The sequence below is a fragment of the Hippichthys cyanospilos genome, chromosome 7, assembly GCF_059441005.1.
Source record: "Hippichthys cyanospilos isolate Australia breed blue-spotted pipefish chromosome 7, RoL_Hcya_1.0, whole genome shotgun sequence".
Taxonomy (NCBI): Eukaryota; Metazoa; Chordata; class Actinopteri; order Syngnathiformes; family Syngnathidae; genus Hippichthys; species Hippichthys cyanospilos.
In genome coordinates this window covers 23,948,770-23,972,418 of record NC_142375.1, presented here as the reverse complement: position 1 = coordinate 23,972,418, position 23,649 = coordinate 23,948,770, and the positions used below count along the sequence as shown (strand labels likewise).

Here is a 23,649-nt window from a genome sequence, read left to right as displayed (position 1 = left end):
GACACATCAGAAATGAATGAGTAGCATGAATAAACAGTTGTATCTCTTTTTCATACACTTAGGTCAAAAAAAACGAGGCCTCCATTTTGGGGTGAGGTGTCTTCAATGATGTAAATTGGGCGTTTCCCATGCACCAAAAAGTCTCAGAAACAGGAAAAACGAGCACTCGTACTTTCCCATTCGGAAGCGGGCGTACTAGCGACACGGCCAACTTGCGCTCATTTCTTATCACTTTTTTTTTCGTCGGCAGAGAACGGCGTGAAAACGTGCCGATCCTTCGGGAGAGCTGCCTTGAAAACCGGGCTGGAAATGGAGAATTCTTCCGACAAATGAGCTAAACCCTGCGAGTGTTTTCCCCTGAGCTGGGATGCTTTGGCGTAATTACAGTTTACCCCCCCCCCCCCCCCATCATGCTGGCGCTTCCTCACCCCCTTCTTCCCTGGAGGGGAGGGGAGGGGAGGGGAGGGGGCGGGGGGAGGTAGAAAGCTACAGTAGAGCAGGGAGAGAGCGACGCCCATAGAAGGGAGCGCTTTGGGCGGAGTCTTCTTGCTGTTATTTGTAAAAGCTTTTGATGCGTGATGGCTCCGAGGGCTTGTGTGCGTACAGAGAGAGAGAGGGAGTCCCTCGCCCCCCTCCCCCCCTCCCCTCACCTCCCCCCTAGTGGCTGGCGTCCGCCCGCGACGGCTCAATGAGAAGGAGCCCAGCCAGGAGGAAGAAGCTTCCGCGAGCGAGGCCGAGCCGAGCTCCTCCGTCCCGGCTTTGCGCTTCCGGTCCCGGTTCCGCCTTTGCCCGGGCCGGCCCGTCTCCGAGCAGGATGGCCACCCGGAGCCGGAGGGCACGCGGGCGGGCGTCCCTTTGGATGCTGCTGCTGGTCTGGGCGGGGCCGGGGGGCGGCGCGCAAGCCTGCCCGGCGCCCTGCAGCTGCCTGGGGAACGCGGTGGACTGCCGCGGTCTGGGGATCCGCGCCGTACCCCAAAACATTCCCAGGGGAGCCGAAAGGCTGTGAGTAACCCGCCCGCCCGTCTCTCGCTTTCCTCAAAGGCTCGACGGGGAAGCCCGATCGAAAAAAAGTCCCGGCCCTCCGCTCGGACTTTTCCCGACTTTGCGCCAGCGTCCGCCCTCGAACTTTGGACCGCCGCCGATCGGCGAAAGAATTCCGCTTGGGTAGAAGTGGGCGAGAAATGGAATGAACCCGATTCATCCATTTCAAAACGCAATTTGGGGAAATGAACTCAAATGTCAATCGGAGCTTTGAGTTGCTCGCTCGTTTAACCCAAAAAGTCGAGCGGAAAAAAATTCAGTTGCCTCGGTCCCCAACGGTTGAAATCCAGAGCGCCGTTTGATAAATAAGCCAGAAATCCGTTTGGCCCAAATCGGGTACATTTCTAACACGTATTTGAAAAGCGCCGGGCGTTCTTTGCGGAGGATAAAAAATGGGCACGCTACTGGATGTGTGATTATTAGGCGCAGGAAGAATTGAGTTGAGCGGCCCTTGACGAGCACGCGTCCGTCCGCTCTGTTGAAATCAGACGCTCGTCACCAAAGTCCCGTCTGGGCTATTCGCGGCGGGGATGATGTCATCGGGCGTATGAAGAAAGAAGTGCGCGCGCGTGAATAATTGATGCTCGCGCATTATCCCTGGCCTCCTCCATTTTCTCCTTTACGGGTCACTGCGGGACCTATTCATCAGGAGAAGAAAATGCTGCGGCGGGGAGGGGGGGCGTTTCTCGGGCCGTGACTTTGAGGAACGGCCATCCCGCTTGTGGTGAAAGGATGAAGAAAAAAAGAAGGAAGGACGAGCAGGAAGGATCGAAATCCATCAAAGAAATCGAGCAAGAAATTGAACGAGATATTTATCTGGACGGAGATCTATCTCCACATCTACGGAGATCTCTACATCCGGGTATCTCAATATTTAGAACTATATTTCGATACTATCTCGCAAGTCATCCATGTCGATATCCAGAGAGCTATCCGGATCATCTATCAAGCTACGTCTATCTATCCGTCTATCGATGCGGTATCGGAATGTACGTGTTGGAATATGTATTTTGGTGTTTTGAGCGCGGCCGTTTGCGTTTTAGGGATCTGAACGGGAACAACCTGACGCTCATCGCCAAGTCGGACTTTTCCGGCCTCAAGCATCTGCGGGTTCTGTGAGTGTTCCCGTTTTCCATCTTCCCGCGAGTCTTGGCTAGCTGACCCCCCCCCCCCCCCCCCGCGGAAATGCCGGATTGCTGCCGGGCAACCGCGCCCGGCTGTCACCCGACACGCCGAGAGGCGCGGCCTCCGTGACCTTGGCGGCGTTTTGGGAGCCTTCCCAATTTGAAGCCTCTTTGGCCTCATGTTTTCCAAATATAATATTTGTACATCTTGCTCATAGTATGTGTGCTTTTTTTGTTTTTTTTTCTTGCGCGTCAGTCACCTGATGGAGAACCAAATCCGAGAAGTGGAACGAGGCGCTTTGGATGAGCTGAAGGATCTGGAACGACTGTGAGTGTCCTTCGTTGCGAATGGAATCAAATCAAGCAACGAACTCGTTTTTGATGTTTGTAAACAGCAAAGTAATCAATAACAGGAGTCATTCAATCCCAAAGACAGATTTGGATGTTTTTGAACTCATTCAATGCCAGAGACGTGTTTTCACGTTTATTTTATTTTATTTTTTTTAAGAGTCCGCACATTCAATCCCTGATACTTAAGTATGGATTTAATACTAAAGTATCTGGAAATGAATGTCCTTGATGTACTTAAGTATCAATGTGTTACTTAGGTATCTGGACTTTTTCAAAACGTGAAATGACATCCCTGGCATTGAATGAGTTAAGAGTCCCAGACATCAAGCGATTACTCAAATACTTAATTACATCAAGGAATTGATGACTGCAGTACTTAATTATCTAATTAAGCGCTAAAGTAATCAAGTACTTTAGTACCAGCCCATTTTTATTTCAAATAAATCAATTAAAAAAAACAAGATAAAATCTAGTCTTTGGGATCGGATGAGTTCAATTACAACAAATTACATTATTAATAAAGAAATGCGACAGACACCATCGTTGTCAATTTTTAGAGACTTAATGAAGTGTCAACCTCATTTGAAAAAAGAAAAAGATAAAAAAAATCATTTCAAAAAGAAGAACTCCTGATGTCACTCATTAGGCCACGCCCACTTGGAGCAAACTTATTTATTTACGCCAGACTCGTTTCTTTTTTTACGTTCTGAATCAAACTTGATGAATGCGCTTGTGTGTGTGTGTGCGTTCAGTCGTCTCAACAGGAACCGTCTGACCCAAATTCCGGAACTTCTCTTCCAGAAGAACGAAGCTTTATCACGACTGTGAGTACGCAAAGCCGATCCCTTGTCCCCCCGGACGTCCGTGGCCCAGCATCCCGACGTCTTTTCAATCGTTTTACTTGGCTCTAAAAAGCCTTTGGTGATGACGGGACCGAGCCAATTTTCGGGCCGATTTGACCCAACGCTCGGAGCTGTTTGGAGCAAAATGTGGTTCGGTGCAAGAAAAGCTCCAATTTTTTGACAAATCAAGCAGAAAGTCGGGTCAATTTGACCCGAACTTTGGCTTTACTCTCAAGCCGACCGCCTGTGGACTAAATCTGGTCTTTTCTTATTTGGTGGACTCCGCGTGTCCACACCCCTTTTCGGGGGTGAAGACGTGTTATTAGAAAGGGATTTTGCTTGGGATTAGGGTCGGGCTTGGGGCGCGGCGTTCCTTTCTGATGGTTAAGGTGGGGCGAACAAATTCCCAATGTCAATGGATGTCCTCCCGAGTCCCAAGTGTGTTTTGAAAGCGGGCAGAGAGGTTCGGAAGGAGCGCAAAGCGAGTGGGAAAGTTTACCTTTCTCACGCAGCGACGTGACAAGAAAAGAGCGAAGGAACACGTGGGGAGAACAAATATTAGCGCGCGCGCACACACACGCACGCACACACACACGTCCAGCTGTGACCAGCTCCCCTCAACATTGTGGTCCGACCTCTCGCATCCCGGCAACATCCCGGGAGACTGTCGGGAAAGCCTCTTTAATAGCGTGTGTGTGGACGTGCGTCCATAGGATGAAATGTCAAGACTCTTAAAAGAGACGTCAAAATCCGTCTTTGGGGTTGAATGCGTTTTCAACGGTGATGCTTTCAAGTATCCCTCATTTACGTTAATACTGGAAAACATCAATAAATACCTGGGATTAGATATCTAGACTCTCTCTCGAGAGAGAGAGAGAGGTAATCTGACGAAAGTAATTGATTCCGTTAGGTACCGGCCCACACTTACACTAACGTGACATACTTCAATTAATCGCTTACTTTGGCACTTAATTCGAATACATTGTAACGTACGATAGTAAGCACTTAAGCGAGCGATTACTTTAGTACGTAATTACCCCAAGTTATTGTTTACGAGTTCTTAAACGTACTAATTTTTTTTTGTATTTGTGAAGCGACCTGAGCGAAAACGCCATCCGGGCCATTCCCAGGAGAGCCTTCAGAGGAGCCGCCGACCTGAAAAATCTGTAAGTCCACGACGGCAAAGGTTTGACGACCGGCGGCGGCCCGGAGCGGGAAGCCTAGCTGGAGCGCGTGCCGCCTTTACCGACAGGCAGCTGGACAAGAACCGCATCGGCTGCATCGAGGAGGGAGCCTTCAGGGCGCTGCGATCTCTGGAAGTGCTGTGAGTAGTCGCGTGCCGTGCCGCCGAGCCACGAGGTCTCTTCCCGCCCGTGACGCCTTCAAGCGTCCCCTTGTTCCCGCAGGACGCTAAACAACAACAACATCAGCAGCATTCCCGTCTCCAGTTTCAACCACATGCCCAAACTGCGAACTTTGTGAGTCCTTCCACGGCAACGATTTTGGATCAATGAAACGCGATCAGATTCGCGGAAACCAAATTCGATCCAGATTTTATCCCCATCGAACGGCAATGCAGGTGTAACGTGTAAAAGCTGGCCGGATATTCTCATACAGTTTCTGTGTCAAAAGTTCAAACATTTGGATGAAACTTGACCTTAAACCAATTTCGATCCAGATTTGGCACCACAACATACAATCTTACTGAATACACACGACGTATACTGTATATCTACAGTGTATCAAGTCTTATCGCAACTAGGTGAATATTGTCCCACTTTAAATCCAATGCATCCGGCCCTAATTCTGTTTAATCAAGATCCGATCCAGGTGTGACACCAACATAGACGCACCCTATTAAATGTTTATACATTACACGAATCCACGTTATCACGTCAAGATCAAACTTGATTCACTTCAAATCGAATTTGATCCGGACCCAACCCAGATTTGACACAGCGTAAAACCTTATTGAATAGACGCGGTACAAATCCACGCGAAACGTCATCACATCAAGACAAAACTCGCTTCACTTTAAATCGAGTTTGATTCGGGTCCAACTCTGTCATCCCATTTAGATGAAACTTGACCTCCAGCGGTTGAACGAAGCCAAGTTGCATCCAAACGGAATTCGAATTTGGCCCGATTAAATCCGATCGATACGGCGCGCGTGGTCGTCGCACATTGTCGCATCCGGATAAAAGCGTACCTTCGGCTGGCGAGGTAACCCGAGTTTGATTCAGACCGGATCCAGATTCGGCAGCGGTGTAAACGCAACGCGTAAAACGTCCGGATGAATCATTTGGCGACGCGCACGTACGGAACGCGGGGGGTGAAAAGCGTTTCCCGCTGAGCGCGGCGCTCTTCCTCGCCAGCCGCCTTCACTCCAACCCTCTGCGCTGCGACTGTCACCTGGCCTGGTTATCTCCGTGGTTGCGCCAGCGGCCCGCTTTGGGCCTTTCCACCCAGTGCGGCTCCCCGCCCGCCCTCCGGGGACTCAACCTGGCCGAGCTGCGCAAGAGCGACCTGGCCTGCTCAGGTACTTCTTCTTCTACCCTCAACTTAAGCCGTTTGCGCGTAACTCGGAATTCCGTCCAAATTGTCATCCGCCGCCGTCGGCGCTTCCAGGTCGCGGCGGCAGCGCCTTCGTGCAGCCGTGCAGCCTGGCGTCCGGCTCCTGTCCGCCCATGTGCTCGTGCGCCAACGACGTCGTGGACTGCCGGGGGCGGGGCCTCACCGCCATCCCCGCGCACCTCCCCGAGGCCATGACCGAGATGTGAGCGGCCGTTTTTGTTTCCGGCGTGCGGGGTTTTCCCCGAGAAAAAAACAAAGCCAGGAATCGTCACTTCACGCTAACATTTCCGCGTCCTTCCTTTTCGCGGACGTTTGCGTAGGTCTACTCGAGATAGACGTGCCTGCTCAAATTTCCGTGACAAAGTGAAACCCTTTTTCAAAAGGTCCAAAACGAGCCTAAAATAGCAGTTTCAAGTCAAAATGGCAGACTTCCTGCGTCTTCTTCGAGGTGACTTTTTTTTATTCCAATTTCGTGTTTGACCGGCGGGGGGAAATTCTTTTCGCCCTCCAGTCGTCTGGAGCAGAACGGCATCAAATCTGTTCCTCCGGGCGCCTTCACCTCCTACAAGAAGCTCCGGCGAATGTGAGTCAGCGCGCGCCCGGCTGGAAAAAATCCAACGTGAAGAAAATGCTTTTGTGTGTCTTTGTGTGGCAGAGACCTGAGTAACAACCAAATATGGGAAATCGCCCCGGATGCTTTTCACGGCCTCAAAGCCCTCAACTCCTTGTCAGTAGTATTGCATTCCTACCCCTCATCTTATACTATGGTTTTTTTTTTGCCCACCTATCCTTATCTTGTGCCTTTGTGTGGTAATCCATTAGGTATTAAAGGACGGATCTCTTAAAAAAAATCTTTTAGTTGATTCATATACTCAAATACTTGAGTGCAAAATAACTCGAATGTAATTGATTACGAGTTTTGAATAACAATAGAATTGATTTAGTTTTGAATGAACTAAAGAAAGGGATTACTTTAGTACTTAATTGTGTACCTAAATCAACAATTACCTAACTACTTTAGTACTAAATCCATTTCCTACGTGTCATTGTTAGACCCTCCTAGCCTAAAACTGAAAAAAATGGATCTTTTTTTGCGTATATGCGGCGGTGGGTTTGCGCCCAGGGTTCTGTACGGCAACAAGATCGCGGAGCTTCCCGCCGGCGTGTTCGACGGCCTGGCGTCCCTGGAGCTGCTGTGAGTATCTTTTGGCGGGCCGGGCGCGGCGCGGCGCGGCGCGGCGCGGCGCGGCGCGGCGCGGCGGGCTCCCGGCTAACGCGCGCCGCCGTCCGTCCATCCGGCAGGCTGCTGAACGCCAACAAGATCCACTGCGTGCGAGCGTCGACCTTCAAGGATCTGGAGAACTTGGCGCTGCTCTCGCTGTACGACAACAAGATCCAAAGTTTGGCCAAAGGGACCTTCGACTCGCTGCATAGCATCCAAACGCTGTGAGTGATTAAAAAAAACAACAACAAAAAATGCATTACTAGCTTAATGCTAACACGCAATGCTAGACGCCATAGGCAGGCTCAATAAATGAGCATCCATTTTACCCAAGCCTAGAAAAGGCCGTCGTCTTTGTGTATTTATTTTGTAGGGCTGTCATGAGCAAATCTTTGGAACCCATTGCATTTTTTTTCCCCAATTTTGTAAATGCTTTCATAAGCGTAATAATTAGTTATTTAGTTGTTCAGTGGTGAAATACCCGCCAAAGATTGAAAAACGGTCGGCAAGACAATTTTAGACCAAATTTTCTTCTGCTAAGCAGTTAGCAATCGCAATTAGCATGAATGCGCTAGCGATTACTATTTAAGGTCAACAAACAGTTCTTTGGCGCTTGACTGCCCCCCACCTCCACCAATTTGAACACCTAAAAGCGAGCCACTTTACAGAAGATTGTTTTTAGTGGCAGGTTCTATTCCCTGATCATTTTGAAGAAGGAATGTTTTGAAGCCATTCGGCCACTGGGCGGTGCACCAAAACAACAACTATGGAAGTTCTTTCCATACGGGTGTTTTGTTTTTTTAAGAGGGGCGCGCCAGGTCCACGCTGAAAAAACGGAGTTTTCCGTAACGTTTGTCTCTCTATAATCGGAATTGATCCCCAAATTCCTCGTCGGCATCGCAACATTGTGTACGTCTGCAAAAAGTATCCGTGCGAAAAACCCTGTCGCAAACATTGTTCAGGATCATTTTAGTTGACCTTTTTTTAAAGTCCACTGACCTCATTCGGTCGACTTTTTCCCCCAGCTCTATTATTCCGTAGATACTATATTGCCCCCTGGTGGCTAAGTTGAGCAAATTCAACTTGTAAGTCAATATAGTTTGTTGTTGTTTCCCATCAGCCACCTGGCCCAGAACCCCTTTGTGTGCGACTGCAACGTCAAGTGGCTGGCCGACTTCCTTCGCGCCAACCCCATCGAGACCAGCGGGGCGCGCTGCGCTAGCCCGCGCCGCCTGGCCAACAAACGCATCGCCCAAATTAAAAGCGGCAAATTCCGATGCTCCGGTAAGTTTACAAGTGCGCGCGTCTAAAAAAATGACTGCTGAAGTATTTGAGGATTTTTATAATATCGTTTAACTCGTTCAATGCCAGGGACGTATTTTCACGTTTTTTTTAAGAGTCCGGTCATTCAATCCCGGATACTCAAGTATTAAATTGATTTGATACTTGAGTATCTGGAAAGTAATGGCCTTAATGTACTTAAGTATCGATTTAATGCTCGAATATCTGGCATTGACTGTCCGGACTCTTAAAAAACGTTCCTGGCATTGAATTACTTCATTAAAAAAAAAGTAAACCTACTTTTATTTTGAAAAATAATGATTAGTACCGTTGCCCCGTTTCTGGCATATTACAGACCAAAGCAGTTTAAAAAACGATGCTGATTTTTTTTTGAGGATAATTAATGTCAAATGGAAAAACATTTCTGATTTTTGTTATAGATTTTTTTTATAGATTTTTTTTCATGAAACAGACCATTGTGTTAAATGGAAATGAAGCGTTTTCAAGCACCTACTTTTATTTGTGAAAACAATGAGCAATATATTTGCTTAACTTCTGACATTATACGGAGCAAACTAGCAAGCAAATAATTAGCGCATTTTTTGCACCGTCTAATGGAAAAAAAAATCGTATTTTTTAATGACAGGAGCAAAATTAATTATTAGTTCAACACTCCATTAAATTATTATGACGTATATCAATAAATGACTCATACAGTAACTGCCGGCATGTCAGCGGGTGAACAACAGCGCCCCTGCTGGTCACTGCTCCAATGACACGCAAAGGGTCAATTCTTTGGGATGATTGCATTGGTGATGCTGATTTATTGAGCGCCTTTTTTTTCTGTTCATATTTTAGCCAAGGAGCAGTACCACATTCCAGGTGCGTAAAACCACCTCACTCATTTAGCTGTCAATCAAAAGGTAACCACGCCCCCAAAGCATACTTATTGACAAACACTTTTAGATGAATCGTGATTTTCACGATGGTGTGAAGTTTATTTATTTATTTTTAGATTTTTTTTTTCATTTAGTATACATATTTATTGATTTACGGTATATCTTTTTTAAATGCTTTTTGATTTGTTTTTTTCCTTTGTTTTTTTTAATTCATTACAATTTTACAGTTCATTTTGAAAGTTTACGGTGTTCCCCCACCATTTAGCGCTTCACTTTTTGCTACTTCGGTGCTTCCTTTTTTTCAAGACCGTCACTTTAGAGCAGCATCTACCCAACGTCCCGCAATAACACTCCTACGCTCGGTTTGAACCCGGAATCTGAAGCAGATTAACAGCCTGTTAATGCTCGACTTTGTTCAGATCAAATGAATGAATTTATTGGATTTTGCCATTTCTAGGCTAAAATACTGCCTGGAGAACGTAGAGAAATGTGTCCAAAAAATGGACACGATACTTGCCCGCTTCCTGCCGCGGACGAAAAATAAACGTGCGCTCGTGCGTCGGCAGGGGCGGAGGAGCGCGGGCCGAGCCCCGGGTGCAACGGCAAGCCGTCCTGTCCCGGCAAGTGTCGCTGCCAGGCCAACGTGGTGGACTGCTCCAATTTGAGGCTCAGCAAGTTCCCCCAGCACCTGCCCCCCGCCACTGAGGAACTGTACGACACACGCGTTTGTACCGCTGTGCTTGCGAGGACATCCGCCGCCTGCCTCCCACCCTGACCCTAACCCGAGGGTGTCAAACTCATTTTGGTCCCGGCTATTTTTCAAAAGTCGGCTCGGCGTTTTGCGCGCCGCGTAAAATGATGCGGCGGGCCCAAAAATGGCCCCCGGGCCTCGAGTTTGACGCCCGTCTCGCGGAGGGGTGTCAAACTCATTTTCACGGTGGGCCACATTGTACTTCTGCTTTCTGTCAGAGGGCCAGGATCAATCGGAAGCGTGTTTGTCACACACCTAGCTAGTTTTCAAATCAGAGGCCGGCAAAAACTGTTCAATTGATCGGGAACAAAAAAAAAAAAAAAAATTCTGCCATAAACTTGAAGTCAAATTAGCGTTTCGCCGGCCACGTAAAATGATGTTTGGGGCCGGATCTGGCCATTCAAAGCTATACTCCAAAAGCAAGTGTTGACCCTCAAAAAAAGAGGTGTGAACAAGTGAGGAGTGGCCTAAATGTCCTCACTTCTCCAAAATGTGGGCAGGAACCTCAAAGCGCTTCTCACAAGCGCAGCCGAACGGGAACGCGCTCACACACGCACACACACACGTGAACCTAACACGTATCCATGTTGACGTGCGCGTCATGCCGCGTGACTGCACAGCCGCCGGACCTTCCATCTTGTTTTCTTCTCTTTCTGGTTGTGATGCGTTTGGGCTCCCCTGGCGATGATGACCACCATGATGTCGCAGGCGCCTCAACAACAATGACCTCTCCCGGTTGGAGGCCACGGGCGCCTTCAAGGGCCTCTCGCAGCTCAAGAAAATGTAGGTCAAGCCGTGGTGACACACGCGCACACACCAAGGTTCTTCTATCGTAGCGGGGACATCCCACTGACGTGATGCAAAAACTCGAACCTTGAGCATCAAAACAGGTGGCCTAACCCTCAACCTTACCCTAATCCCAACCATTACCCTAAAAGCGAGTCTTGACCTTTCAATAAGACCTCTGAATTTTTGGGGACCACCAAAACGGTCCCCACAAAGACAGCGAAACCTGAAAGTAGGCCACCCACCATGTAGCAAAAAACAAGGGCACACGCCAACGTGTAGCCGGGACATCCCATTGACTTCATGCGTTTCCTATCATGCATCAAAACGTGAGTATTTTTTGTCTTTGTAGAAACCTGAGCAACAACAAAATCTCGGAGATCGAGGACGGCGCCTTCCAGGGCGCCTCGGGCGTGACCGAGCTGCACCTGACGGCCAACCACCTGGAAGCGGTGCGCGGGGGAATGTTCAGAGGGATGGACTCGCTGCGCATGCTGTGAGAGGCGCGCCGGCTCGCTCACATTTGCGCTCGGGAGATGAGCTAAGGAAGCGGAGTGTCGCCGACAGGATGCTGAGGAACAACAAGATCGGCTGCCTGCACAACGGCAGCTTCGCGGGCCTGCTCAACGTCCGCCTGCTCTCGCTCTACGACAACCAGCTCAGCGCCGTCCTGCCCGGGACCTTCGACGCCCTTCCCAACCTCTCCACGCTGTCAGTCGCGCTCGCGCTTGCGAGGACATCCCTAACCTCGGACAAAGTCCCGTTCAAAGCCGTGCTCCGAAAACAAGCCTCCGTGCTCAAATAGACGTCCCAACTTGTGAGGACTGGCCGAAATGTCCTCACTACGCGGGTTAAAATGAATGCCTCAGCGGTCCTCGCAGGAGGACCGTAGCCGTGCAAAAACACAAACGCATTCTAAAGAAAAAGAAGATAGCGCAATAAAAGACGGCTGAACTTGGGAGGGCCGACCCGAATGTCCTCACAAGTATAGTGATAAAGTAATAGCCGGAGCCTCACGGTCCAAACGTTCACCGCCACGGCTTAACCGTGAGAAGAAAGGCCGAATTTCCATTTGTAAGTTCTGACTTTGAAATAAATCCGTGACGGCGAGGCAAATGCCCCCCCCAGGAACCTGCTGGCCAACCCGTTCCAGTGCGACTGCCGCCTGTCCTGGTTGGGCGCCTGGCTGAGGAGCCGGCGCGTGGTGACGGGGAACCCCCGCTGCCGGGGGCCGGCTTTCCTCCGCGAGATCCCGCTGCAGGACGTGGCGGCGCCCGACTTCCGCTGCGAGGACGGTACGCCGCCGGAGCCCGGGCCGGGGGCCCGCGTCCACCTCCCCTGACCTTGGGCCGCGCGCGCGCGTTTCGGCAGGCTCTCCGGCGGAGCCCGCCGGCTGCCCGTCGGGGCCGCGGTGTCCCGCCGGTTGCACCTGCGTGGACACGGTGGTGCGCTGCAGCAACAGGCATCTGCAGGCCCTGCCCGGGGGAATTCCTCCCAACGTGACCGAACTGTGAGCCGCCGCCGACTCCCCCGCCTTCAAATGAAACGCGCCCTCGGTCAATTGGCAATTTTCCCGGCAGATATCTGGACGGGAACCGGTTCACGCGAGTGCCCGGCCAGCTCAGCAACTTCCACAACTTGCAGCTCATGTGAGGAACGTCCTGTCCTCCAACGCTGTCTTCATCTACTTCCTGTTTTTTTGCTTCCGTCTTCTGTTTACTTGTTCTTCTACTATTTATTTAGATCTACTTCCTGTTTATTCTAACTGTGTGTCCGTGGCTCTGTTTCCATTTCTACTTCCTGTTTACAACTTTGACTTCCTGCCCATGTCTCTATTTCCTCTTCACACCATTACACCTCTACATGTCATTTAGTTCTACTTCCTGTTTACACCGTTTTGCTTCCTTGTTCACCTCTCTTACTTCCTTGTTTACATCCCCGTTAACTTAATTGTAACTTCCTGTTCACGTATCTTTTTCCGTTTCTACTTCCTGTTTAAAACTTTGACTTCCTGCCCTCGTCTCTATTTCCTCTTCACACCATTACACTTTTACATGTCATTTAGTTTTCTTCCCGTTTACACCATTTTGCTTTCTTGTTCGCCTCTTTTCCTTCCTTGTCTACATCCTATTTAACTTTACATCCTGTTTTTACCCTCCTTTACTTATTGTTCGTATCTCCTCCTACACTTCTACTTCCTGTTGCCATTTTTGCCTTACTGTCCACTATCGGCCAGTCGACGTTTATTAGCATAACGTGTTTTGGCCATGTCCGCTAGAGGGCGCCATGGACCGTGAACATCATCTCCCTTTGCTTCAATTTAATACTGTACCCTAATTAGTAGATTATTTCTAAGATTGTCACTAAATCCTTTGTGCGTGCCTTGCATGTTGCAGCGATTTGAGCAACAACCAAATCAGCTCCCTGTCCGACGATTCTTTTGCAAACATGAGCCAACTCACCACTCTGTGAGTACACACACACAAAAGAATACCATGATTTTATAAAACAATGTAATCGTTATATATTTCATTTATTCATTTGTGGTGTGTTGCTGTTGTGTGCAGGATCCTGAGTTACAACTCCCTACGTTGTATTCCTCCTCTGGCACTTGGAGGCCTGCGATCACTGAGGCTCTTGTGAGTGTATACGCACGCACGCACGCACGCAGGAAGGGGGGGGGGGGGGGGGGGGGTGAAGAAATAAAGGAGGAAGGAATGTGAAACAATGAAGGAAGGGGAAGAGAGGAAGGTGGAAGGAGGGAAGGGAGAACAAGTGAAAAAGGGAGGGAGAAAAGGAAGGAAGGAGAGATGGAGGGGAGCAAGCGGTGAAGGAAGGAGAGAAAAAGGAAGGGAGCAATGTGAAGGAAGGCAGGAGAGAAAGAAGGAATGAAGACATTTGAAGGAAGGAAGGAGAAAGAAGGAGCGAATGAAGGAAGGGGAGGAAGCAGTGAAGGAAGGAGACAAAGGGTGAGGAAGGAGGAATGTGAAGGAAGGAAGGAACGAAGGAGGGAGAGAAAGGGAGAAGGAAGGAATGTGAAGGAAGGAAGGAGGGAGGGAGGGAATGGGGAAGGGAGAGAAAAGGTGAGAAAAAGGAAGGAAGAAGGGAAAAGGAATGGCTTTGATGCGGGCGGGGTGACATGACGCGCCGGCTTGCCTTCCAGATCGCTGCACGGCAACGACGTCTCGGAGCTGCGGGCCGGAATCTTCGGGGACGCCGCCTCGCTCTCGCACCTGTACGTATCCCAGCCCTCGTGCGTACTTGGGATACGGAGCCGCGTCTTTCTGATAAGCGCGCACCTTTGCGCGTACCTTTGCGTGTTTTTCAACGTTATCGTGTATGCGCCCGAGTATACGTACCTGCCTGCGCGCGCGCGCGCGTGTGCCTCCCAACACTTTTTATGTGCGGATGTACCCCGGTTATGTCTCCCGGTATACCTGCATGTTTGGATCCGAGTGCAATTTGTGTGTGCTTGTATGTGCGCCGCCATACATTTCAACCAGCGTGTGTGCACTTTTTTCTTTAGGTGTGTGTACCTCTGTGCACCGTATGTGTGTTTGTGTCCCTTTATATGCTTTTTATGTGTGTACTTGTGTGAGTCCCTGCATCCCCCGACACTTGACGTGCGTACCTCCAAAAACGTTCACGTGTGTATGCACCTTATGTGCACATCAATACTGTTTGCATGTGCGTGCACCCTTTTCCTTATAAACGTGCACGTGTGTGTACCTCTACAGTATACATATATATTTTTATGTGTACTTGTGTGAGTGTGCCCCGACAGCTAACGCGTGTACCTCTAAACACTTCCGTGTGTGTATGTACCCTATATGTGCGTCAGTACTGTGTTTGCATGTGTGTACTTTTTCTTGATAGAAGTGTGCATCCGTGTACATCCACAAATGTTCTGATTGTGTGTACCTTTATTGGAGTAGAAAGGCAAATAGCGAGTTGATCGCGCGCGTCCTTTCCTTTCCCCGTCTCCTCGGCGATCCTGTTGCCCGTCAGCGCCATCGGCTCCAACCCGCTGTACTGCGACTGCCGTCTGCTGTGGTTGTCCGAGTGGCTGAAGAGCGGCTACAAGGAGCCCGGGATCGCGCGATGCGGCGGGCCGCCCGGCATGGAGGGAAAACTCCTGCTCACCACGCCCCCCGAACGCTTCGTCTGCCAGGGTGAGCCCCGCCCCCTCCCCTCCCCCCAAAAACAAGTTTTTCTTCATTTCCTCACATTGAGGTCAAAAATGGTGTCATCGTTTGTTTTGTTTAGGTCCGGTGGAAGCTAGCGTGGCGGCTAAGTGCGACCCGTGCGCGTCGTCTCCCTGCCACAACCGAGGCCTCTGCCAAGGCCGGCCCTCGCACCCGGAGCCGTACGCGTGCGCCTGCGAGGACGGATTCACGGTATCACGAGACGACCTCGCGTCTCCTTTTCGGAAAATAGCCAGCTCGCGAGCAAGCAAAAACGTGACACGCTTTGTTTATTTCGTTTCGGACTCGAACGGACCAGCCCATCCCCACCCAGGAATAAAATATCAATCAATCAATCAATCAATCAATCAATCAAATTTTATTTATATAGCCCTAAATCTACCTTGTATTGTCAACTTCCTCTCTGAGCAGGAAGTAGCCTGCTAGCTCGCCGCCCGTCATCCTACGTTTTCATCAGTTGTGTTGCATTTCTCTTTTTACCATCAAAAATCGTATCATAATGGTAAAAGTGGCCGTAGTCCCAAAAGCGACCATTTTTGTTAGCAAACAGGCTACTTCAAAACACAGTATATGCGTGTGTGTGTCCAGGGCCAACGTTGCGAGACGCCGGTGGACGCATGCGTCAGTAACCCTTGCATCAACGGAGGAACGTGCCTGAGCGACGAGCAGACCGGCGGCTTCAGGTACCGAAGAAGGAATTTCAAAGGGGAAAAGTGACGGAAAGGCGAGGAGAAAAATATCCGGAGAATTGTAACGTGGTGTTTACTCACGCTAAAGCGCTAGTTGTGTTAATTGAATAAGTTGCGTGTTTGGAGTTGTTGGGCGCGCGTGTTGCAAAGTGCTAAACATGCGATGTCACACGTTTGACAGCCCGCCGGCTAATTAGTTTCGCTCATCTGGGAGCTAATGAGCTAGCGCCTCGTTAAGGGTTTTTTTTTTTTTTTTTTTTAATTTTCCCGGCCGGCGCGTAGTTGCGCGTGCGCGTCGGGCTTCCACGGCGTCTACTGCGAGGTCAACGCCGACGACTGCCGGGATCACGGCTGCGAGGGCGGCGCCACCTGCGTGGACGGCGCGGGCAACTACACTTGCCTGTGCCCCCCCGGGCGGGACGGTGCGTGGGCGCGGCTCGCGGCCCCGCCTCCTCTTTCCCTCCCGGCCAATCAGCTCGCGCCCCGCGTGCGCTCAGGTCTTTTTTGCCAGGACGAGCGGGACGTCTGCGCGCCCGACAGGAACCCGTGCAAGAACCAGGCCACTTGCGTCAGCGCGCCCGCCGGACCCAGGTGACACGCGCACAAAATACTCGCCAAACGCGCTCGTATTGATTTCCCGCCTATTTGGCTTTGTGCGCGCCAGGTGCGTGTGCGTCCCCGGTTGGGTCGGTCCCGACTGCGGCATCGACTACGACGAGTGCGCCGACAACCGCTGTCAGAATGCGGCGCGCTGCGTGGACCGCCTGGACGGATACGCCTGCGTGTGTCGCCACGGATACACGTATGTCGCGCTCCACGCGGACAAAAAAAAGCATCGTTACTTCAGGAGCCATTTAAAGATTATTCGCCAAAAATGACGGTTTTTTTAGCTAAGGAATGTTTTGTTTTTTTGATGGTATTTAACCATGCATTTGAAGCAACTCCTCGCTAACTGGTTTCCTTCGCCAGCTAACGCTCTTCCAACTTGCGAATTGACTAGCTAAAGACCAGCCTACAAGTGGAAAATATGTTTTGTGAAGAAAAAAAATAACATCTTTCAACAACACGTATGTCATTTGCAATTTAGATATCAAGGGTCGATTATAAAAATATTCAAAGAATACATCTGGCGGGGAAAAACGAGGGCACAGGAATAATGAAGTTTGCCGACGATGATTTTCTTTTGCGTGCGCAGGGGGGATTTTTGCGAGGAGGCGGCGCCGTCGGCCTCGGCGTGCCAGCGGGCCCGTTGCCAGAACGGCGCCCCCTGCGTGGAGAGGGCGGGCTCGGCGCTGTGCCGGTGCCCGGCGGGCTTCGAGGGTCCCGCCTGCGAGAAACTGGTCGGCGTCAATTTTGTCAACGGCGACGCTTACGTCCAACTGTACGACGTCGCGGACCTCCGCCAAGCCAACATCACCTTGCAGGTCGCCGCCGCCGCCGCTTTATTCGCGCCCGTACGCTTGCTTGGGAAAAAAAAAAAAATCTAATTGCAAAAGTGATTTGAGAGAAAAAGTTTGTGACATTTAAAGAACAAATCAAAAATACGTTTTTGTTTAAATGCAACAGAAAAAATCACGTTTTCCTTTCCTAAATAAGAGCAAAATAGTTGGAACATGAAGCAACTCTTTGCAAAATTGTTTGAGGGACTCCTTTGTATGCTTTTATTTTGTTAAGTTTTGACCTAATTGAATGTTTTTAAAGCCATGATAACAGGCCAGCTTTCTCTTCAAATGAAGAGCAAATGAATTGAAACATGATGCAGTTTATTGCTAAATTGTTTTAGTGACTCAAAACAATGTATGCCTTTACAGTACAATGTTAAGTTTTAATCTCTTTGAATTATTTCAGCGACGATAACCGTATATGTATTTTGCATTTCAAATTAAGAGCAAATGAATTGAAGCCTGATGCGATTTATCGCTAAATTGTTTTCGTGACTCCTTTACAAAACAGCGTATGCATTAGTTTTGGTAAGTCGTCGTCGAACTGAGTCCGTTTTCAAGGCCGCGCCAGAAAAAGTATGTTTTTCTTTTCAAACTAAGAGCAAACCGATTGGAACACAAAGCGAGTTATTGCAAAACGCAATGGTATCGAAATAACAAATGGGAAAGGGTGTTTCAGGTGTCGTCGGGGGAGGAAAATGGCATTCTGTTGTTCAACGGAGACAAAGACCCGATCGCGGTGGAGCTCCACCGAGGTCGCATCAGGGTCACATATGACCCCGGCAACCAGCCCGCCGTCGCCATCTACAGGTGGGGACGCGCATTGCACAAAAACACAAACAAAACAATTACTTTAGTCGTTAATTACCCTAAGTCATTCCATAGGAGTATTCAAATACCTTAGTACCTAATGACCCCAAGTAACCAATTACTTTGGTTGATCTGATCTGTTATTTTGCGGAAATGAAGTTCACGATGACTTCGGTACACAGAGACCAAAGTAATCCATTATTTCAGTACAATTGGCTAATAAAGTAGCCTATTCCTTCTATCATTCAACATTTGTAAAACCTGGAAAAAAAGGACGTAGTCGTTTGGAGCAAAATGAGTACGTAAAACATGAGCTGAACTAGACATTGTGCTGAGAGGAAGCTGAAACGCTTCCGCTTTTCTTCTTCTTCCCAACTTGCGGCGGTGGACGCAAAGGTCGCGACGTCGGAATTACACCCGAAACCACCCCCCCCCCCCCTCCAAACGAGCGTACGTCAGGTAGCGACGGCCGCTTTTGTCGACGAGAAAAAAAAAAAAAATCCCAAGTACCCTCCGCTTAAGCGGGTCGACAAAGGCGAGCGCTCTCGAGCGGCGCCGGGAAGGGCGGGAGACGGCGGGAGACGGCGGGAGACGGACCCTTCAAACCCGCTCGAGGAGGAAGCCCGAGCGCCTCTCCTTTGCGACCCTGGCGCCTCGGAAGCCCCCCCCCCCCCCCCTCGGAAAGCCGACCTTTGTTTACAGTAGGGTTCCAAACAAGGGGTACTTTCCACGTCCTTTTGAAAGCCTTGCCGTTTTTTGTCAGCCTACTCTGAAATCCTAACCAAAAATCGAAAGCCCGAGCCTTTTTGGAAAGCCCTACTTGGAAAATGCAACTTTGTTTCAAAACACTGCCTACTCTGAAATCCTAAACCAGATTTCAAACCCTACTTTGAGACCCTACCTCAATTTCAAACCCTAACTGTAGGGTCTCCCGGGAAACCCCAGCCCTTGTTTGAAGCCCTAATCTGAAAGCCCTACTCCGAAAGTTGACAACCTGCTTTGAAACCCTAACGATAGGAATTTGAAATCCTCCTGCCGATTCGAAACCCTTCCCGTCCCTATATTAAAAGTCTTCTTTGAAACCCTAACCCTAGTTGATACCCTACCCCTTGTTTGTAACCCTAAACGTGTTCAAAACCTTCCTTTGAAAACCCCGGACTGAATTCCTAAGCCTACTTTGAAGCCCCGACCCTTGTTTGAAAGCCGACCTTAGTTTAAAACCCTACTCTGAAAACGTTCTTTTGAAACCCTAGCCGTTGTTTGTAAGCCTGCTCTGGAATCCTAAACAAAGCCCGAAAGCCCAAAGCCTTTTTTGGAAACCTTACCTTAGTTTAAACCTCGGTGTTGAAAAGCCGACTTTGCTTTGAAACCCTGCCAGTTGTTTAGAACCCTACTCTGAAATCCTGCACCAAATTTGAAACCCTACTCCATTTTAAAGCCCTGCTTTGGAGCCCTTTCTCTACTCTGAACTCCTAGCCCTTGTTCGTAACCCTAACCGGCGTTTGAAGCCCTGATCCCGAATCCGAGTCGGGCCCCGGTCAGGGTTTCAAAGTAGGCTTCCGAAAAAGAGCCGGGCTTTGAAAATAGGGCCGGGGCCGAGAACGCGATTAGGCTCCGACGTTCAAGACGGACGTTTTTGTTTTTTTTCGGCGTCCAGCTCGGAGACGGTGAACGACGGCCTCTTCCACACGGTGGAGCTGCTGAGCTCGGAGCGGACGCTCAACCTGACGGTGGACGGCGGTCCGGCGGCCACGTTGGACGGGCGCGGCCGGCGCGCCGCCGGGACCCGGGCGCCGCTCTACGTGGGAGGTGGCAAAGAAAAATCAGGCTCCTCTCTTGTATTCTGAAAAGCCCGAAAGATAAGAGGGAGGTCCTCTCGGAACGCCCCACGCGGGGCAAAGACCTCCCTCTTATTTTGATTGGATGACTGGGAAAATGGTCTTTGACCGGGCCCAAGTCAAAATTTCCAAAACGTCTTTGATGTTTCGAAAATGCCGACGTTTTCACCAGTCCCTCGTCTTGTCTTCCTTCGTTTCCTCGAAGGATCAAAGTTCTTTGATTTTGCGGAAACGCATATTTGTCTTGATCCTTTTTTCATTCTAGATCTCCATTTTCCTTTCTTCCGCCTTTGACGCGTTCGTTTTTCCGGGGGCGGGGTCAGGCCTTCCCGAGGAGGCGGCGCCCCCGTCGTCCGGCGCCGCCAACGCGTCGGGATTCCACGGCTGCGTCCGGAACCTTTACATCGACCGCGAGCTTCAGGACTTCACGCGCGGGCGCATGCGGGCGGGCGTGGTGCCCGGATGCCCCGCCTGCCCCCGGCTCCCCTGCGCGCACGGCCTCTGCCGGCCAGGAGGGGGCGCCCAGGTCGCGGGATGACAGATAGCGCTCGGTTTGTCGCCAGCTCGCCTTTGATTCGGATTTGTTTTCCCCAGGGGGTCCGGTGCGCGTGCCAGTCGGGGCCAGAATGCGAGCGGCCGGCGGCGGAAGAGCCGGACGGAGGAGGGGACGCGCTCAACTCCACGCGAGGTCTGAGGCGTCTTTACCGTCGTCGGCGTTCTGCGAAACTATTTGCTGAGGCGCGGCTTTGACGTGGGCCAGCGTGCCGGGGGCTTCCCGTGCGCGATTACCACCGTGTCCGGCGGGGGGCGGTCCTGTGCACGACCTCCAAGACCTTCTCCTGGGTGGAGTGCCGGGGCCGGTGCCGGCCGGAAGGCGTCCCCGCTTCCTGTTGCGCCCCCCTGAGGCTACGGCGACGTCGGATCGACTTCCTGTGCCCGGACGGAACCTCTTTGACGCGAGACGTGGAGAAGCCGATAGAATGCGGGTGCAAAACGTGCGTCTAGCGCACAAAATAACCGTGTCTTTGATGTTACCAAAAACACATTCCTTGAACTTTTCTTACTATTTTCCTGTAGCTTAACAAAAAGACGACTCTTCTGTTTGCATAAATGTCCTAAAAAATCCCAAACGATATAGATAAAATGTCCTCTACGTTAACGGAAAGACATCCGTTCCGACGTGGTCTTTGATATTTTCTAAAAACACATGCGGTTGTCTTTTCATTGAAGTTGTCTTCCGTTTTTTTTTTGACGGCATCAAAGAACCTTAAATGTCGATTGTAAAATAATACGTACGTCCGGTTATCAAAGAGCCCAAATCGTCTCTGATGAATCCGTCTTTTAGCTTCCCGCTAACGTGTTAAGGGTCCCACTCAGCTGTGATAGTTGTTGAATTCACCAACCGCCAAGAAGTTTGCCCGCGCGGTTCCGAGGGAATTGGGGTTAGTTTCCGAGGAAAACTGCGGATTTTGCAAAGAGATGTTTCGAAAACGTCTTTGAGTCTTCCGCCGCTACTTCCCGATAGCAAGAATTGGGAACGGCGGCACAAGGCCAAATTCGTAACGTCGGCAACCATCTGAAGCCCAAAGAACATTTCCGCGACACGTACATGCAAAAGCGAAACGCGTGCGTGGACTCGCCGTGCGAAACGAGGAGTCAGTGAAGGCATCGCGTGCGTCATCGATTCGCGTAGCTTTTAAATTGCTATTTATGCTAACTTTTTCTATCTGAACTTTGAACCCTATGTAGCTTTTTTGTCGACTATGAACACTTAATAAGCTAACAGATTGTAAAATAATATAAGACGTGCTCATAGTATTTTTATATACATTGACTGTAGGCTAGTTTTTCTTCTTTGGATTAATTTATTGGAATAAAGAGCAGCCGCTTCCATTTCTTCAGTCTTTTTTTCTTTGTTTTTTGTTTGTTTTTTTCCAGAAGTCACATTTTTTTACGTCAATTTAAAAAACAAAACCCTACAGTACATCTTTGTTTTTATGTAATCCCAACAAGTCTGACTACACATGGTCGTTTTTGTTTTTTTTTTACAAAAAAAAAATGACATGGTCGTTTTTGCAGCAAAAAGAGAAAACGTAAAAAGTAACATTTGACGTAAACTAAAACACGGAGGGCAAAATTGTCCTCATTTTCTTTGTAATTGATACGATGAGGCTTAGTACTCTCTAGGTGCCAATAACGAGCACGCGCGCGCACACACATACGAGCGCGCAGCAATAGGTCCAAGTGGGGACATAAAGCCAGCAAGCAAGTGGAAGAAGGATGACAAGCAGATGATATGAAAAAGATGGGGGAAGGGATGTATATATAGATATATATATTTTTTTTATGGGAGCGCCGCAGGCAACACGAATAATTTGACAGCAAAAGAGCGTTTGGAAAAAAGAGGAGGAAGGGAAGGAAAACGTCTTACTGGAAATCTCACGGCAAAATCGGCCAATCGCACAAAGCAATTTTTATGAAACTTGAAAGAATCCTTTATTAGATCTATTTGCCTCTTAAAAATTAAACCTGCAATAAAAATGACAAACTATTTTATTGTTTAACTTAAAATGTATTTTTATTCCATGGTTAAAAAAATTCAGTAACCAAGAGAAAACATTCTATTAAAAATGTATTGAATATAACTTATAACAGCATATAAATAAAATGGCATCAAATGTAATTATATTTCAAATAAAAATGCGATAACAATGAACAACTTTAATACAATATTAATAAATATTGATAGAATAATATGAATAAAATCATCAAAATGAATTTTATTTCATCATTTAAAAAAACAGTTAGCCTCAGGAAAATAATTGTATTCAAATATATTGAATATAAATTATCTGAATACAGAAAAATAATAAATGCTGTTAAATATAATTCTATTTACTATAAAATATCACAAATATGAATACAAAAGTTAGTAGAAATAAGTGGCAGGTGCAATTCTACGAAGGATATTTTTGAATGGTACTGTATGTTGTTTTGTTTTTTTAGGTCTTGAAATTGCTCCAGGTTTTGTAGATGCAAAGAACAAACAAGTGTGTGTGCGTGTGTGTGCGTGTGTGTCACAGTGTTAATTGAGGCGAGGCGCTGTGTGGGTTCATTAATTAATGGGGGGGCGGAGGGTGGGGTGGGGGGTGCCTGCTGGGGGCCACCGTGGGGGGAGCCGCTTCTGACATTCGCGCAGCGTGTGTGTGTGTGTGTGTGTGTGTGTGTGTGTGTGTGTGTGTGTGGGCGCATGCATGTATGCCAAAGGTCATCATGTGTGTGTATGTGTATATATATATATATATATATGTGTGTGTGTGTCACGTGATCACCTTTGACAACTGCTTAGTCAAAACACACACACGCTGATGTTTGCGGAAGGAGGCTATTTGCTAACTGGTGATTTAAGAAGAAAATATTCGAAAGAATAAAAACTTGCCAACATACATTTACAAAATAACTGGATTTTTTTTTTTTAACCAAAAGTATCATTTTGTTATGAATTCCAAGTAAAACGATATGATGCATTCTTTTATTTGTTCTGATTAGATTAGTTAGTATAGTTATAGCGAGTTAATGAATTCAAGTTTTTTTTTCAAGTACATTTTTAAAAATGTGACTTCAAAAAATAACATTGCTTAACATAATAAAGTAAAAACCTTTTTACAAAAATACTTAACAAGTACAAGTAATATTATAATAAAATATGTATGAATATACCTTGTATTAACAATTGTCATGGTAATAATATAGTTTGTATTTATTTTATTTTTTTTTACAAAAATACTAAGGAC

The 23,649-nt window shown here is 48.6% G+C and overlaps 1 protein-coding gene across 4 annotated transcripts; it reads left to right on the top strand.

Moving 5' to 3' along the window:
• The first annotated feature begins 709 nt into the window (after positions 1–709).
• On the top strand, positions 710–21,751 carry LOC148421717 (slit homolog 1 protein-like). Of its 4 annotated transcripts, XM_088419069.1 has the most exons (36): positions 710–1,002; positions 2,085–2,156; positions 2,422–2,493; positions 3,269–3,340; positions 4,453–4,524; positions 4,611–4,682; positions 4,765–4,836; positions 5,734–5,897; positions 5,987–6,134; positions 6,444–6,515; positions 6,588–6,659; positions 7,056–7,127; positions 7,235–7,378; positions 8,275–8,438; positions 9,294–9,317; positions 9,901–10,045; positions 10,794–10,868; positions 11,224–11,367; positions 11,439–11,582; positions 12,000–12,166; positions 12,243–12,381; positions 12,452–12,520; positions 13,268–13,339; positions 13,439–13,510; positions 14,035–14,106; positions 14,880–15,043; positions 15,138–15,268; positions 15,665–15,759; positions 16,048–16,356; positions 16,430–16,567; positions 16,961–17,189; positions 17,887–18,017; positions 19,675–19,826; positions 20,179–20,381; positions 20,450–20,543; positions 20,616–21,751. In XM_088419069.1, exons 1-36 carry the CDS (start codon positions 815–817, stop codon positions 20,858–20,860), a joined length of 4,470 nt encoding a protein of 1,489 aa, XP_088275195.1. In that variant the 5' UTR covers positions 710–814; the 3' UTR covers positions 20,861–21,751. The 4 variants fall into 4 exon arrangements, with proteins under 4 accessions (XP_088275195.1, XP_088275196.1, XP_088275197.1 ...); XM_088419070.1 differs by lacking the exon at positions 3,269–3,340; XM_088419071.1 differs by lacking the exons at positions 6,444–6,515; positions 6,588–6,659.
• The last annotated feature ends 1,898 nt before the right edge of the window (positions 21,752–23,649 follow it).

Excerpts from the sequence above, each read along its gene's own strand:
- LOC148421717 (XM_088419069.1), top strand. The coding sequence starts at position 815 with ATGGCCACCCGGAGCCGGAGGGCACGCGGGCGGGCGTCCCTTTGGATG. Across the intron at positions 4,837-5,733 it reads ATGCCCAAACTGCGAACTTT|CCGCCTTCACTCCAACCCTC; the intron begins GTGAGTCCTTCC and ends CTTCCTCGCCAG. Across the intron at positions 16,357-16,429 it reads AGCGCGCCCGCCGGACCCAG|GTGCGTGTGCGTCCCCGGTT; the intron begins GTGACACGCGCA and ends TGTGCGCGCCAG.